The sequence below is a fragment of the Stegostoma tigrinum genome, chromosome 1 (assembly GCF_030684315.1).
Source record: "Stegostoma tigrinum isolate sSteTig4 chromosome 1, sSteTig4.hap1, whole genome shotgun sequence".
In the NCBI taxonomy this organism is placed as follows: domain Eukaryota; kingdom Metazoa; phylum Chordata; class Chondrichthyes; order Orectolobiformes; family Stegostomatidae; genus Stegostoma; species Stegostoma tigrinum.
In genome coordinates, this window is record NC_081354.1 from 73,548,679 (window position 1) to 73,563,339 (window position 14,661).

Here is a 14,661-nt window from a genome sequence, read left to right on the forward strand (position 1 = left end):
TGCACCCGCTCCAGTGCTAGTATATCTCTTCTCAAGTAAGGAGACCAAACCTGCACACAGTACTCCAAGTGTGGCCTCACCAGGAACCTGTACAGCTGCAGCATAGCCTCCCTGTTTTTAAACTCTGTCCCTCTAGCAATGGCAGACAAAATTCCATTTGCCTTTTTAATCACCTGCAATCTCACCTTCAGCAATTCATGCACAAGGACACCCAACTCCCTTAGCACAACAGTGTGCTGCAAATTTTTTAACCATTTAAAACATAGTCCATTTGCAGTTATTCCTACCAAAATGGATGACCTCACACTTATCAACATTGTACTCCATCTGCCAGACCTTTGCCCACTCACTTACACTATCTTTATCCCTCTGCAGACTTTCAGTGTCTTCTGCACACTTTGCTCTACCACTCATCTTAGTGTCATCTGCAAATTTTGACACACCACATTAAGTCCCCAATGGCAAATCATCTATGTAAATTGTAAACAATTGCAGTCCAAACCCTGATCCCTGAGGCACACCACTAGCCACTGACCGCCAACCAGAAAAAACACCCATTTACTCCTATTCTTTGCTTTCTACTGGTCAACCAATCCTCTATCCATGCCAAAACATTACCTGTAATACCGTACAAACTTATCTTATGTAGCAGCCTTTGGTGTGGCACCTTGTCAAATGCCTTCTGGAAATCCAAATACACCACATGGTTCCCCATTGTCCACGATGCTAGTAATGTCCTCAAAGAATTCCATCAAATTAGTTAAACATGAATGACCTACCCTTCATGAACCCATGCTGGGTGTTCCCAATGGGACAATTTATGTCCAGATTTCTTGCTATTTCTTCCTTCATGATGGATTCAAGCATTTTCCCCACTACGAAAGTTAAGCTAACTGGCCTATAGTTACCTGCTTTTTGTCTACTTCCTTTTTTAAACAGTGGCATCACATTGGCTGTTTTCCAATTTGCGAGAACCACTCCAGAGTCCAGTGAATTTTGGTAAATAATTACTGGTGCATTTGCTATTTCCCCCATCACCTCCTGGGATGCATTTCATCAGGGCCAGGAGACTTGCCTACCTTTAGCCCCATTAGCTTTCCCAGCACTGCCTCCTTAGTGATAATGATAGTTTCTAGGTCCTCACCTGCTATAACCTTCTTGCCATTAGTTTTCAGTGTGTTATTCGTGTCTTCCACTGTGAAGACCGACACAAAATAACTGTTTAACGCCTCGGATATTTCATCATTCCCAGTTATTATATTGGCCTTCACATCCTCTAAAGGAACAATGTTTACCTTCACCACTCTTTTACTATTTACATATTTATTGAAACTTTTGCTGCCTGTTTTTATATTCTGAGCTAGTTTACTCTCATAATCTATCTTACTTTTCTTTATAACTTTTTTTTTGGCTTTCTGTTGGCCTTTAAAGATTTCCCAGTCTACTAGTTTCCCAATACTCCTAGCTTTTTTGTGTGTGTGTTCTTTTCAATCTGATACTTTCCTTTATTTCCTTAGACATTCATGGCTGGCTGTCTCTTTTCCGACAGTTCTTCCTTGTCACTGGAATATACTTCTGCTGAGCACTTTGAAAAATTGTTTTGAAAGTCCTCAACTGTTCCTCAATTGACCCACCATAAAGTTTTTGCTCCCATTCTACCTTAGCTAACTCCTTCCTTCATAGCCTCCTTTGTTTAAACACAGGACATAGGTAATGGATTTAACCTTCTCACACTCCATTTGCATTTTAAATTTGACCATCCTGTGATTGCTCCTTCTGAGAGGATCCCTAACTGTGAGATCATTAATTATTCCTGTCTCATTACACAGGACTAGATCCAGGATAGCCTGGTTCCTCGTAGGTTCCATTACATATTGTTCAAGGAAATTAACGCGGATGCATTCTGTAAGCCCATCCTCAAGGCTGCCATGACCGATCTCGTTTGACCAATCAATATGTAGATTAAAACCCCCCATTATAATTGCTGTACCATTTTTATATGCATTCGCTATTTCTATGTTTATTGCCTGTCCCACCACGATGTCATTATTTGGTGGTCTATAGACCACACCTGTCAGTGACTTATTCTCCCTGCTATTTCTAATTTTCACTTAAATAGATTCAACATTTTGTTCAGTAGAACCTATATCATCTCTCATATTTCCAATGTCCACAATGTTTTACTGGCTTCCCTCCAGCAGCAGTGGCTCCTTATAATACCACCCCTTGACTTTTATTGAATGGACTTCCAAGGTTTGACTGTCAGCTGCTTGAATGCACAACCCTGGCTGATGATTGACTAGATAACTGATTGGTCTCAATGCATTTCCATGACTGACTTCACTTGACTTACCGCCCTGGTTGCACTGGACTCTCAGAGCTGACCATGGCCTACTCCCTGAGTTGTAAAAGTGTGAACACTCCCCCAAATCTTGACCACACCAAACAGCTGACTGATTGTGCCCAAGTTCTAGGACTAATTTTGTCAGTTACCCTCAATTTACTGAACTGGGACTAAAGGGTCTCAAGCATGACTTCACTGAGGACTACGCCCTTTAGGCTTTGAGACATGGCTATTCAGTTCATGCACACCAGAGTGTTTGTCTTATCAACTGTTAGCACAGAGTGTAGTTGCGAGATTAACAATGATAAGGTGGTATAGAACAACATGCCCATCCCTTGAATGCTTAACGCTCACAACCATGACAAGCAGTCTGGTTTTATGTTTGCACTAAAAGGCAAGGTCATCCTGACTTAAAAATATATCACCATTCCTTCACTATCACTGGGTCAAAATGCTGGTCTGAACAGGCCTGTCAAAGTAGAACACTAAAGTAAATTCCTGGTGTGGAAATCTTTTCCATTGCACAATACTGATGTAAACTACTTGTGTAGACACGTCTGTCACTGTACGACACCGATGTAAACTACTGGTGAAGACATGTCTGTCACTGTAGAACAGTGATGTAAACTAATGTTTGTGCCTTCTCCTCCTTTAATTAGCGCTCATCTCCCTTTAAAGCCCACTTCCTTTACATCCCCTCTTTAAATCTTTCCCTTTAAATACTCACTTAGTTATCTCTCTATATGACTTATTTATTTGATTTCACTCACAGACAAGACCATTTCCAGATCCCTCAGCATCCATGGAACCTTACTACAGTTCACTGAGATGAAGTCACCACCTCCCACACTCTCACTTCAGAGAGATGACTGGTGATCGTTTAAGCTGAGGATCACCACACACCTCAGGCACTGGGCAAGATTGAGAAAGAAAGTCTTTCAGGAACACCTCAGCCAGAGATAGAGTTAAACACATTTTGTTGGCATCATGTTGTATCATTAACTAGCTATCTAAGCCAACTGAGCTAACTGATCATCTGACTACGCTTAGGTGACCTAGGAAGATTAGTTGACATCTGCTCCAATAATCCTTTATTGGGTGATGCAATAGCTGCTTCAAGAGTTTCTTTAAAGAATGGAACATTTAATAAATTAAGTACTTTAATTTTACAATTATAGTATGTATATACTATATTTTAGCAAATATAATTTAAAGTTGGTATCTCAAATATCTTATAATTCAGTGGTAATTTGGTAATTCATTGGGGACTTTACATAATCTATTATAACTTCTGTCTTAATTGCATATTGCTTACAGTGACATCAGAAAGGTGATGCGAAGCCTTAAATATCTGTTTAAATATAAGCAACTCAACTACTTCATCTATTACAGCAATGGATCCTACCACCACAGGGTGAATACACACATGCATAATAATTTATATTTCATAACTGAGCCAGTTGCCTTAAATTAAAAAATGATTGTATAATTACAGATCTAAAAAAACTAAATAATTGCTGTCAGTCCCAGAAGACATTCCGCCTACAGCATAGTTAACCAATGTTACGTCTGAATTTCAGTGCTATTGTAATGTTAGGTATACAGGCTGTCATCCAAATGATTGTTTGATATTATTAGACAATGTGTTCCTCTGGTTGTATTTAACCAGCTCCAAAACAAATGTCAACTGTTAGGTGTGAGGAGGAAATAGCAATCATGGTAATGTCATTAGATGAATAATGCAAAGTCCCAGGCTAACGCTTTATGGACATGGGATCCAATGCTACTATAGCAGTTTGCAAAATTATACATAAATTAATATAGTATGGATTTCAAAGCTAGTCAATGAAATAGTTCCATGAAACTATCATTGATTGTCAGTAACTCGTGTTCTTTTGAGGTAGAATATATTTTCATCCTTACTGGTCTGGCCCACATGTGGCTGCAGGATCACAGCAATGTGGTTGACTCTTAACTATCTTCTGAATTGGTCTAACAAGCTATTTATTTCAAGGGAAAGTAGGTATGGACAATAAGCACAGGCCTTGCCAGCAATGCCCACATCCTACTAAAGATTGTTTTTTAAGAATCCATTATTGGGAAGCACATGCTGATAATTATGAGTGCAATAACAAATACACTAACAACCATTTAAAGGTACTTAGTTGAATTCATAAAATTTATCCCAGCTTGAAGTGATAAGCACTCATACAGCTGAGATCCATTCTCTGCAAACAAGGGCCTTTTCTGCGTTATCCGAAAGCACGGGCAGTCTATAGTTCCTGACTGCTTTCTTTGTGGCAATGCATCAGACAATCAGAAATGACTTGTCAACTCAACACTTCGTTTCTCCTGTAGTATAATTGATTAGAATTGTTTGAAATTTAGCATTCTTGTACGTGGTCTGACAAATGTAACAGGAAAACCTTTGGCAACATGTTTCTCTGTTCAGCGATACTCAAGTTCTGTATTATGAAGTACTGTTTCTAAATAATTCTTCATGTTGTCCAATTTTGTAGTTAAATGCTTGTCCAGAGGATGTATATGGCATATAAGTTGCTAACAAATATGTGATTCCATATCACGTCTATGTAGAGACCAATGAATGTTCATAGGACTTGCATTTCACAAGTGTTATCTCAAGATAAAGAACCCATGTTTCAACTCAAACTGAAGACATCTATAGATCAAAAGGATCTATTTTGGCAAGAATTTCTGGAAAATAAAACCATGCTGTCACACCCCTATTGTACAAGACCCCTGTAAAAGATGCATCCTTTATTTTAGAAGCAACTCATTATTGCCAGCTTTAAAGATCCAATGTAAACACTAATTCATTAACTCATTGAAACTAAAACAAAACTTTTTGAATAATCTGAATAGTCAGTTTAGATATTAAATCAGTTAATGTAAATCCTTTAAATGTGCTTTTTCATATTTGTGTGTCTTGTGGCAAGGTGTAAAGACAACAATCTCTCCATCAATGTCAGTAAAACAAAACAGCCAGTCATCAACTTCAGAAAACAGAGCAGAGGACACGTCCCTGTCTGCATCTGTGGTGCTGATATAGAGATGATTGAGAGCTTCATGTTCCTAGGAGTAAAGATCATCAATAATCTATCCCGGTTCATCTACGTCAATGCTACGGTTACGACAGAACACCAACACTTCTAATTCCTCAGGAGGCTAAGGGAATTTAGCATGTCTACAATGACTGTTACCAATTTTTATGGCTGTACCATAGGAAACATCATACCTGGATGCATCACAGCTCAGTATGGTAACTGCTCTGCCCAAGACCGCAAGAAATTATAGACAGTCATGAACACAGCCCAAACCATCACACTAACCAGCCTTCCATCCATTGATTCCATCAGCCTTGGGAAAGAAGCCAACATAATCAAAGTCCCCTCCCACCTGGTTATACTCTCTTCCACCCCCTTCCATCAGGCACAAGATACAAAAGTTTGAAAACAATTGTCAACAGATTCAAGAACAGCTTCTTCCCCACTGTTATCACATGTTTGAATGGGCCTCTCATATATTAAAGTTGATCACTCTGTGCATTTTCTCTGTAGCTATAACACTATATTCTGCATTCTGTCTCTTACTCTGATATACTTATGGATGGTATTATTTGCCTGGATAGAATGCAAAACAATTTTTTTCATTTTATCTCGGCACATTTTCCAATAATCAAACCAAATCAAATATATGTACACAAGTCATTAAAATGGTGGAACATATTGAGAACTGTTTATAAAGCATATAGTAATCTTGTGTTATTATTGGAGGTATAGAGTACAAGAGCAAGGCAATTATGTTGAACTTGTATGACATGCCAATCTCACCTCAGCTGGAGTTTTGTGTAGTGGACCTACACTTTGCAAAGGACATAAGATATTGGGGAACATGAAGATTACATTTACAGGAATGACTCCATTGGTGAGGGATATTAGCCATGAAGGCAGATTTGTGTAGCCACTGGTCCTCTTACTCCTTTGTGTACTTCGTTATGAATTTACCAAGTAATACCTTTGTCAAAGACCTCTGGTAAATCCACACACCTCATTCTCCTTGCTGTTTCTCTTACCATGTCAAATACATCTGTTAAACTAGTTAAGCACAGCTTACAAAAAGAACTGCGGATGCTGTAAATCAGGAACAAAAACAGAAGTTGCTGGAAAAGCTCAGCAGGTTTGGCAGCATTTGTGATGAAAAAATCTGAGTTAACGTTTTGAGTCTGGTGACCCTTCCTTAGAACGAGTACCTTTGACAATAATAAAATCAAGTTGAACAAGTTCTGAGGAAGGGTCACCAGAGCCGAAACATTAACTCTGATTTTTTTCTTCACAGATGCTACCAGACCTGCTGAGCTTTTCCAGCAACATTTTTTTTAAGCGTAGCTTATCCTTTTGGAAACATGCTGATCATTTTCATTGTATTTTCTGACTCTAAAATGTTCTTTGACTCTTCTTTGACTTTTTTAGTATAGATTCCAGAGTCTTTTCTATTTCTGACGAGAAACTTACTGATGTATGCTCCTCCAATCATCTTCTTTTTGTATACTGGAAAAACATTAGCTGTCCAGCAGTCAGTTTCTATCTCAACGGATGCTGCCAGATGTGCTGGGTTTCTCCTGCATTCTCTATGTTTGTTGTCTATTTTGTTAACTTCAGTAAAACCTTATCTGAGCCAGTTGTCTAATACTCCTGTCAAATCCAATATTACTAATGGTCAGGATTTTCTGGGTCTTTGGAGGATCACCTCAGATACGTGGGGAAATACAGGCAAGAGGTTGGAGTAGACTTCTGGGAAAGACGCACTGAGGCTAGTACAGCCCACTAGCATAATTGATTCAGGAGAGGGGCCCTTGACTGACAAGGAACAGCTCAGAATAAGGCAGCTGGAGCCACAGGGTGGGGAAGATTGTAGAGGGGCCCATGAGCAGACTGTAACCCAAGAAAGGAAGCCCTCCATTTTAACTTTCCCACAGTGTGTATATCTTGTTTCCATGTTTTTGCTTTAAGTCAGAGCTGAACCTTCTTCTAGTACTAATATCTACTCAGGACCAAAGCTTTATCTCATCTCTACAACCATTATCAGTCATTTTGTCCTATTTCAATCTCTAATTTCTCCTAACATTTCCCTGACCTTTCCTCTTTTCTACTTGCCCATCCTACTTTTACAACCGCAAAAAAAGTTTCGTTTCCGCCTTTCAAGTCATTTTTGGACCCTAGAACATTAATTTTGTTTTTCTCTCTCAGTAGACTCTGCCAGATGTGTTGATTTCAGATCACTTCGAGTGTTGTTTTTCTGCACAAAGCATCCTGCCCTCGCACATCTTTCATACCCGACATATTTTATAGCACCTCAATGCCGCAGCTTTCATAAAGGATAACGTACTTTTGAAGTTTAGTTCAAATACAGCAGTTAATTTTCATGCAGCAAAACTGCAAGAAGCAGTGCAATGTAACTTTACCTGAAGACAACGGATAAATATAACTGGAAAAGCTCAGCAGGTCTGGCAGCATCTGTGGAGGAGAAAACAGAGTTAACGTTTCGGGTCCGATGACCCTTCCTCAGAACTCACCGGATCCGAAACATTAACTCTGTTTATTTCTTCACAGATGCTGCTCGTCCTGCTGAGCGTTTCCAGCAATTTTGTTTTTGTTCCTGATTTACAGCACCCGCAGTTCTTTTGTTTTTTTCAAATAAATATAATTTATCTCTAACTCCTTGACCCCGCTAAATATTACCATGGACACTTTAGTCACAACTAATTAACATGTCATCCTAAAGATTGCGCCCTCAGGAGGCTAATATTCTCAGTGTTGGATTCGCCTTGGGTACGTCCTCAAATTCTGGTGTGGGGCTTCAGTCAGAGATCTTACGATACAGGGCCTGCGAAGGATAAAATCTGCAGTTATCACTGTCAATGTCAAATGTCAAATGGCTGCAATCATTAATACCCTTACACATCCAACGAAACGAGCTGAATTCGAGAGAACCCTTTGCAAAACAATTTTGCTTTTTTTAATCCGAAGAATAAATTACCGATTCACCAATGATCGAGCTCCTCCAAAAAAATCCTGCTGGTGAATGTGAAGCCGGTTGGCTTAATAACAAGTGACATTTCGGGTAGGAGAAAGGGCATGACTTCATTTGGGTTGTCTCTTCCTCCTTTGGCGCAGGCACCTCTGTATAAAGTTTGATAATCAATGAATGCTGATTGCTGTAGTTTGCTGCTGGGAGGTGCGGAAAGAAGGAGAGCGCGAGCGCGCACGCCACACGGCCCTCACCAGAAGCTCAGCGGCTCGAGCTGAGCCCAGCTACGGTTACCAGGCGACCTGCGTCAGTCGGCACGAAAGCCGCGTCGGTGTCAGCTCGAGCTCGAGCCCGAGCCTAGACCAAGGCCCCGCCCCAACTCCCAACCCCGCGGCCGGCTCCCTCCCCTCAACCCGCCCCCCAAAGAGGGAGTTTTACTGCGAGTTTCACAGAGCACACCGAGACTGCGGGAGACCGGCGGGTCCGAGTGAGGGTTAAACAGGTTGTTGGGCACACGGGGAGAGAGAGTGAGAGTTAGCGGGGGGGAGATACAGACAGACGGACAGAGAGAGTGAGTGAAGGGACAAACCGGTTACTGGGGATCGAGAAAGAGAGAGAGAGAGAGAGACCGGGAGAGGGAGGGGCGGGAGGGGGTTTAAACCGGCTCCCGGGCCAGTGAGACGCCGAGAGATGACGGAGCCCAGGAGGAGAAAAGCAGAGAAGGAGCCAGAGAACCCGAGCGACAAGGTAAGGAGTTACCTGTACTGTAGATGGGTTTGTGTGAGTGCCGTTGGTGTGTAACCAAGTACAGTAGGAAACCTACATCAGGGTTGACTGTGCTGTATGTGATGAGTTACCGCGAAAATACGTTTAAAGCAGATGTGCCGCTTTATTTGAAAAAAAGTCCGTAATTACTGAAGCGTTACAACTGTACAGTAACAATGGAACGTCTTTAAAATATGAGGGGATCTGATTACTTTTTTGCTGGATTTATTAAATGCTGAGAAAATTCTTGTAAAGTCATGTTATTCGTATGTAATTTTGGTAATTGTCAGCACTGTGAACCCCTCCGCCCCCCCCACCGGTAAACTACTAAATCAAACCAGAGTAAAGTGATTTTAATTTGTGTTGTACGTTTCAACAATAACTGAGACTGAAAGATAATAGGTCTCAGCAGCTACAGAGTCACATTTTGTGGGGCATCTATATTCATTACACTTATCAACTTCATCATATAATGCAATATATCATAAAATTACAGGATTGCAGGTGACATAATTATATAACTTATGTGGAAAATAATCAAAATATTTCCTGTAAAGAAACTTTTTTCTGATCACTTGTAAACTTTTTCATAATCATGAGTCAGCATCTCAATGTACAATGGACATTTTTAGTTTGAGATTCCAATATGTGTTTTTGAGAGGGCTGATATAGCCAAAAACGAATGCAGATGTAAGTTAAGTAGTTGTCTAGCGAGGGAGGCCACACAATATCATACCTATCAATGTAAAAGAAATTTTGAAAAATGGCCCTTGAAAACATTGAAGAGGCAATATAAAACAGACTAGATCACTGTTCAATAGCAAAACACCACCCCTGTGGATTATGTCACAAACTGCATACAAATTTTGTTTTTTCTTTTGAAAAATACACAAGAAACAGAATTGACAAGACAATTTTCAATTCCGCTGGAGTGTGCTAGTGGGATGCTTTGTACCAATCTTACAGTTAGAGCATGTGATGGGAAGGTCAGAGTTGAACTATCTTCTAGTCACCATTGTGTTTCAGGTAAAGGAAGACCCTTCTCTCTGTTTTAGTTGTGAAGAGAGATTGGATAGACTCAAGTTGTTTTCCTTGGAGCAGAGGAGACTGAGGGAGCACATGATCGCAATGATAAAACTATGAAGGGTGTAGATAGGGTAGACTGGAAAGAACTTTTCCTCTTGGTAGAGGGATCAATGACCCGGGAGCATAGATTTAAAGGTAAGGGGCAGTAGATTTAGAGAGGATGTGAGGACTTTTTTTTCACCCAAACGGTGGTGGGAATCTGGAACACACTGCCTGAAAGGGTGGTAGAGGCAGCACTGTACTAACATTTAAGAAATATTTGCGCATTTGTGACTCCAGGGTATGGAAATCTATAGGCCTTGTCGATGGACCAAGTGCTGGAAAAGGGACTAGAGCTAGGCCCGAAACGTCAGCTTTTGTGCTCCTGAGATGCTGCTTGGCCTGCTGTGATCATCCAGCCTCACATTTTATTATCTTGGAATCTCCAGCATCTGCAGTTCCCATTATCTCTGAGAGCAATTAGGTTGGTTGTTTTTGACTGAAACAAACTTGATGGTCCAAGAGGCCCTTTTCTGTGCTGTAGACCTCTTGTAAGTCAATTCAGCCAAATAGAAACAGGACAACAGAAGGACACTCTGCTTTTGATCATGATTTAATTCCAGCATTCAGACAATCAGATCTACCAAATCTCAACCAATCTTAAAATTAAACCAGCTGTTCAACTGTCAATGCCAATACTACCGAACAACTGTTCTGCAAAGACTGTAGCATTCTGACTATAAACTCTTCACGGACAATTTGAAGACTGGTTTTTTTTTAAACTTTTTTATCCTTTTGGACTTGCAACACACATTAGAAATGAGAGGCATTCTAATTCCTTCTGCATTTAATAATTAATAAACTCATGCATTGTTAACTCATGGGTGGGACATTTGCACAGTAGTTAGCACTTCTGCCTCACAGCACTAGGGACCTGATTCCACCCTCGGGCGACTGTTGTGTGGTGTTTGCATATTCTCCCAATGTCTGTCTGGATGCTCCAGTTTCCTCCCACAGTCCAAAGATGTGTAGGCTGGGGGAATTAGCTGTAGGGACATGCAGAGTAATAGGGTAGGGTGCTGGGTTAGGTGAGATGCTGTTTGGAGGGTTGGTGTGGACTTGATGGGTTCAGTGGCCTGCTTCCACACTGCAGGGATTCTGTGATTCAAGGAGGCCTGGCTAAATTTAGCTTCTTTTAATTTCACTTGAATTTGGGAGAAAGGTATCCATTCAAAAGGGAAGACTTTAATATTAATGTCAGTCTCTGCAAAAGTGATTATGTGAAGAAAGCAGAGCTGTATCTAATACTGTTAGGTAGAGAAGAAATGAGTGATAGAAGCATTAGTGCTATTTAAATGTTCAGTGAGATTATAATTAAGGCTAAGATTTAGTATTATTTTTGTAATGCTGGTTATCATCTATGTAGTGAGAAAATCTAAAAAATAACTCATTAACAGTTCTGTTCAGAGGATCTGAGTTCGTGAGACAAGTAATGGCCAAATAAATATAAAGTTGTAAGGAATGGACAGTAACATGTATCACAGAAATGACTACAAAAATGAAGCATTAATTAAGGCCTTCATCAGTGAGAAAAAAGTCCTTTTTAGGAAAGGTTTTGTATTTCAGCTGACAGAGCATTATACGCTGTGTTTCCTGGTAAAGATTTTTAAAAATCTGCTTATAACAGTATTTATATAAGCATGGAAGACACTTCTAATATGTCTCTGTGAATCATGTAAATTGCTGCTTGTCTTGCTTGGAAATGAATGACCTTCACCTTGAAAGTCTTTTAACATAGTAAATTATACTATTGGACTTTGTGTAATTTTAAGCTACTTGAAAATTATGGTTTGTTTTATTGAAGACTTTAATGTAAATATGAAAGTTGTGTGAAAACAATACAAGTCCATACAGCAAAAATAGCTCTGAAAATAAATTTTTGCAAATTATTAAAATTCTTTTTAATCAATTACAAACATATAATTTTGGGTTTGTTTGCAAAAGCAATTTCCAAATCTTTTTCATTACTTTCTAACCAAAATTAGGTCTGGAGAAGTTTTCTCAGTTGATGAGATGTGGATATCACCAGTAAAGCTACTTTTTAATTCTCCATTCTGGTTGCCCTTGAGAAGTTGAGCTGCTGTTCATGTGGTAGGCACATCCACGATGCTGCTGGAGGGAGAGTTTCAGAACTTTGGCCGTGGTAATTGCAGTTCCAAGTCAGTTTGCTATGAAACTTTGAAGGGAACTTCCAAGTAGTGTTCCCATGCACTTGTTAATCACTCTTTTCTAGATGGTTGAGGTTGGATATTTGAAAGCTGCTTGGTGAGTTGCTGGTATGACTCTTACAAATGGTATACATTGCTGCCATACTGCAGTTGTGGTGCAGGATGTGAGTGGGTGCTGATCAAGCAGACTGCTTTGTCCTGGACATTAAGCTTTTAGAATGTCATTGGCTCTTATCCAGACAACTGTTGAGTGTTCGTATTCCTGACTTGTGTCATATAGGTTTTGGACAGGCTGTAGGGAGATGACAGTTGTTACTCGCTACAGAATACCCAGCCTGTTGATGTAGTATTTATGTGCTAGTTTGATTAGGCTTCTGGTAAGTTCCCAGGATGTTGAAATGGTGAAACTATATAATGTCAAGATTATGTTCTCCCTTGGTTAAGATGGTCATTGTCCATCTTGTGTGACTTGACTGTTACCTGCCACTTACCAGCACAAATCTGAATGTTGTCCAGATTGTGCTATATGCAGATTCATATTTGAACTAAGGCTGAAATTCGATCTGGAACGATTCTGGAAAATGCCCACTGAGCATCAGTAAGCAAGTTATTTGTGAGTTAAATGCTACTTGATAATCTGCCATTGTGTCTACCATCAATTTGATGGTTTAAGAATAGGCTGTTGGGATGGTATTTGGTTGGATTGGATTTGTCCTGCTTTTTGTACTGTAAATACCTCACTTTTTTTTTGCACTTAATCATATGTTGTGAATGTCATGCTGATACTATGAGGACAGACCTGATTTTCTACAGTAAATGGAGGTGGGAAGAACTTCTTTCAGAATGAGGAAAATTGGGCTATATTGTCTAAATATTATTTTTACTCTAACACTCTATTCTTAACTTCCTGGAACCCACAACTTGATAGTCAACAAAAGTAACTTGGTCCTAACCTTGCAGCAGTACTGCTATAAATCAGTATCCCCAGGAGAAATATGACTGGCACCTCAATTTCTCAAGTATTATGGTTGAAATATCTACCCTTTATAACTTTAGTAATGAGTTGCTTTCTTGATTTGCTTCACTGAACTGATGACAGTATTCCCATTGTACCTACTGTTTTTGTTCTGCTAATGTGTTGAGGTCATAGCTTTGAAAGCCCCTATTGAAGGAACCTCGACTAACAATCTACGTTAGATCTTACTGTTGTGAAGTTGGGTAAAGTACTTGTGGATTGGGAAGCGGGAATTTAGAATTTGGTGTTTGTAGAATGTTAAAGGGGTAAGTAGTATGTGGTCCCTTTAAAAGATGATGTACTTTTTCTTTGCTCACATTCAAAATAGAATCTGTGGGCAGCAGCTTGTGGGTTTGCAAGTGCACAGAGACCACTCAAATTGAAAATTTGTATCCAAAGGCCATGCAGTTAGCAGGCCAAGCAGATATTTTGTTTTGTGACCAAGACAAGAAGTTTTGAATTTAGTCAATCAATTTGAACCAGGCACTTGTATACCAAAAAAAATTAATCTTAAATCTGATGGTTTTGACAACATAGGATCCATCCTAGTGTAAGAAATTGATAGGGCATCAAGTGTATAAAAAAAAAAGGGTGGTTGGACAAAGACAGGAGAGTTAACTTCCATCTGCCACAGTTAACAGCTCTCAGCTTTCGAGAGAATTGCTGGCCTTCACGGTCTTCCTTAAGTCGTAGAGAAAACACCATCTAAGTCAAAGGTACCAGCAGCACAACAAGTTAATATTTCTGAGAGATGAATCAACAGAGAAGGTGTTCCTGACAGAACATTTGACTGAGAAGGCACAGAATGTTTTGCAAGACATGCAACCTGGCTGCAATTTTAGAGATTAGATTCTGTTTTTTCAAAAGTTTACTTTTATATAAGTGGGGCCTATATTTATTGGAACAGCATACCATTAGATTCTTGTTTTATTTGAGAATAGTTAGTAGTTGGATGGAGTTTATTAGTTTTGTTAACAGTTTAGTTAATTTGTTCACTGTTGGAGTTAGATAAATAAATTGTTAATTGCTGATTGCAAAATGAATATCTGGGTTTGTTTTGTTTAACCACTAACAGTTGCTGAAAGGTAGGTTACACTGCTTTTCGCATTCCTTCTAACAGATTATAGGATGAGGTGCTTCTGTTCGTGTTTCAGTTTCAGTTCTCAGGGGCGTCAAGCTCCACTTTGTAACAGTTA

At 39.6% G+C, this 14,661-nt stretch overlaps 1 protein-coding gene across 3 annotated transcripts in view; it reads left to right on the plus strand.

The window, feature by feature from the left end:
• Positions 1–8,289: 8,289 nt before the first annotated feature.
• cds1 (CDP-diacylglycerol synthase (phosphatidate cytidylyltransferase) 1) overlaps positions 8,290–14,661 on the plus strand; it is a 102,649-nt gene continuing 96,277 nt past the window's right edge. Inside the window, exon 1 of one of the 3 annotated variants that reach the window (XM_048535250.2) lies at positions 8,290–9,139. In XM_048535250.2, the coding sequence (XP_048391207.1) occupies positions 9,083–9,139 (57 nt within the window). In that variant the 5' untranslated portion in view covers positions 8,290–9,082. The remainder of the gene's footprint in view (positions 9,140–14,661) is intronic. The other 2 variants (XM_048535256.2, XM_048535265.2) reach the window with 2 other exon arrangements.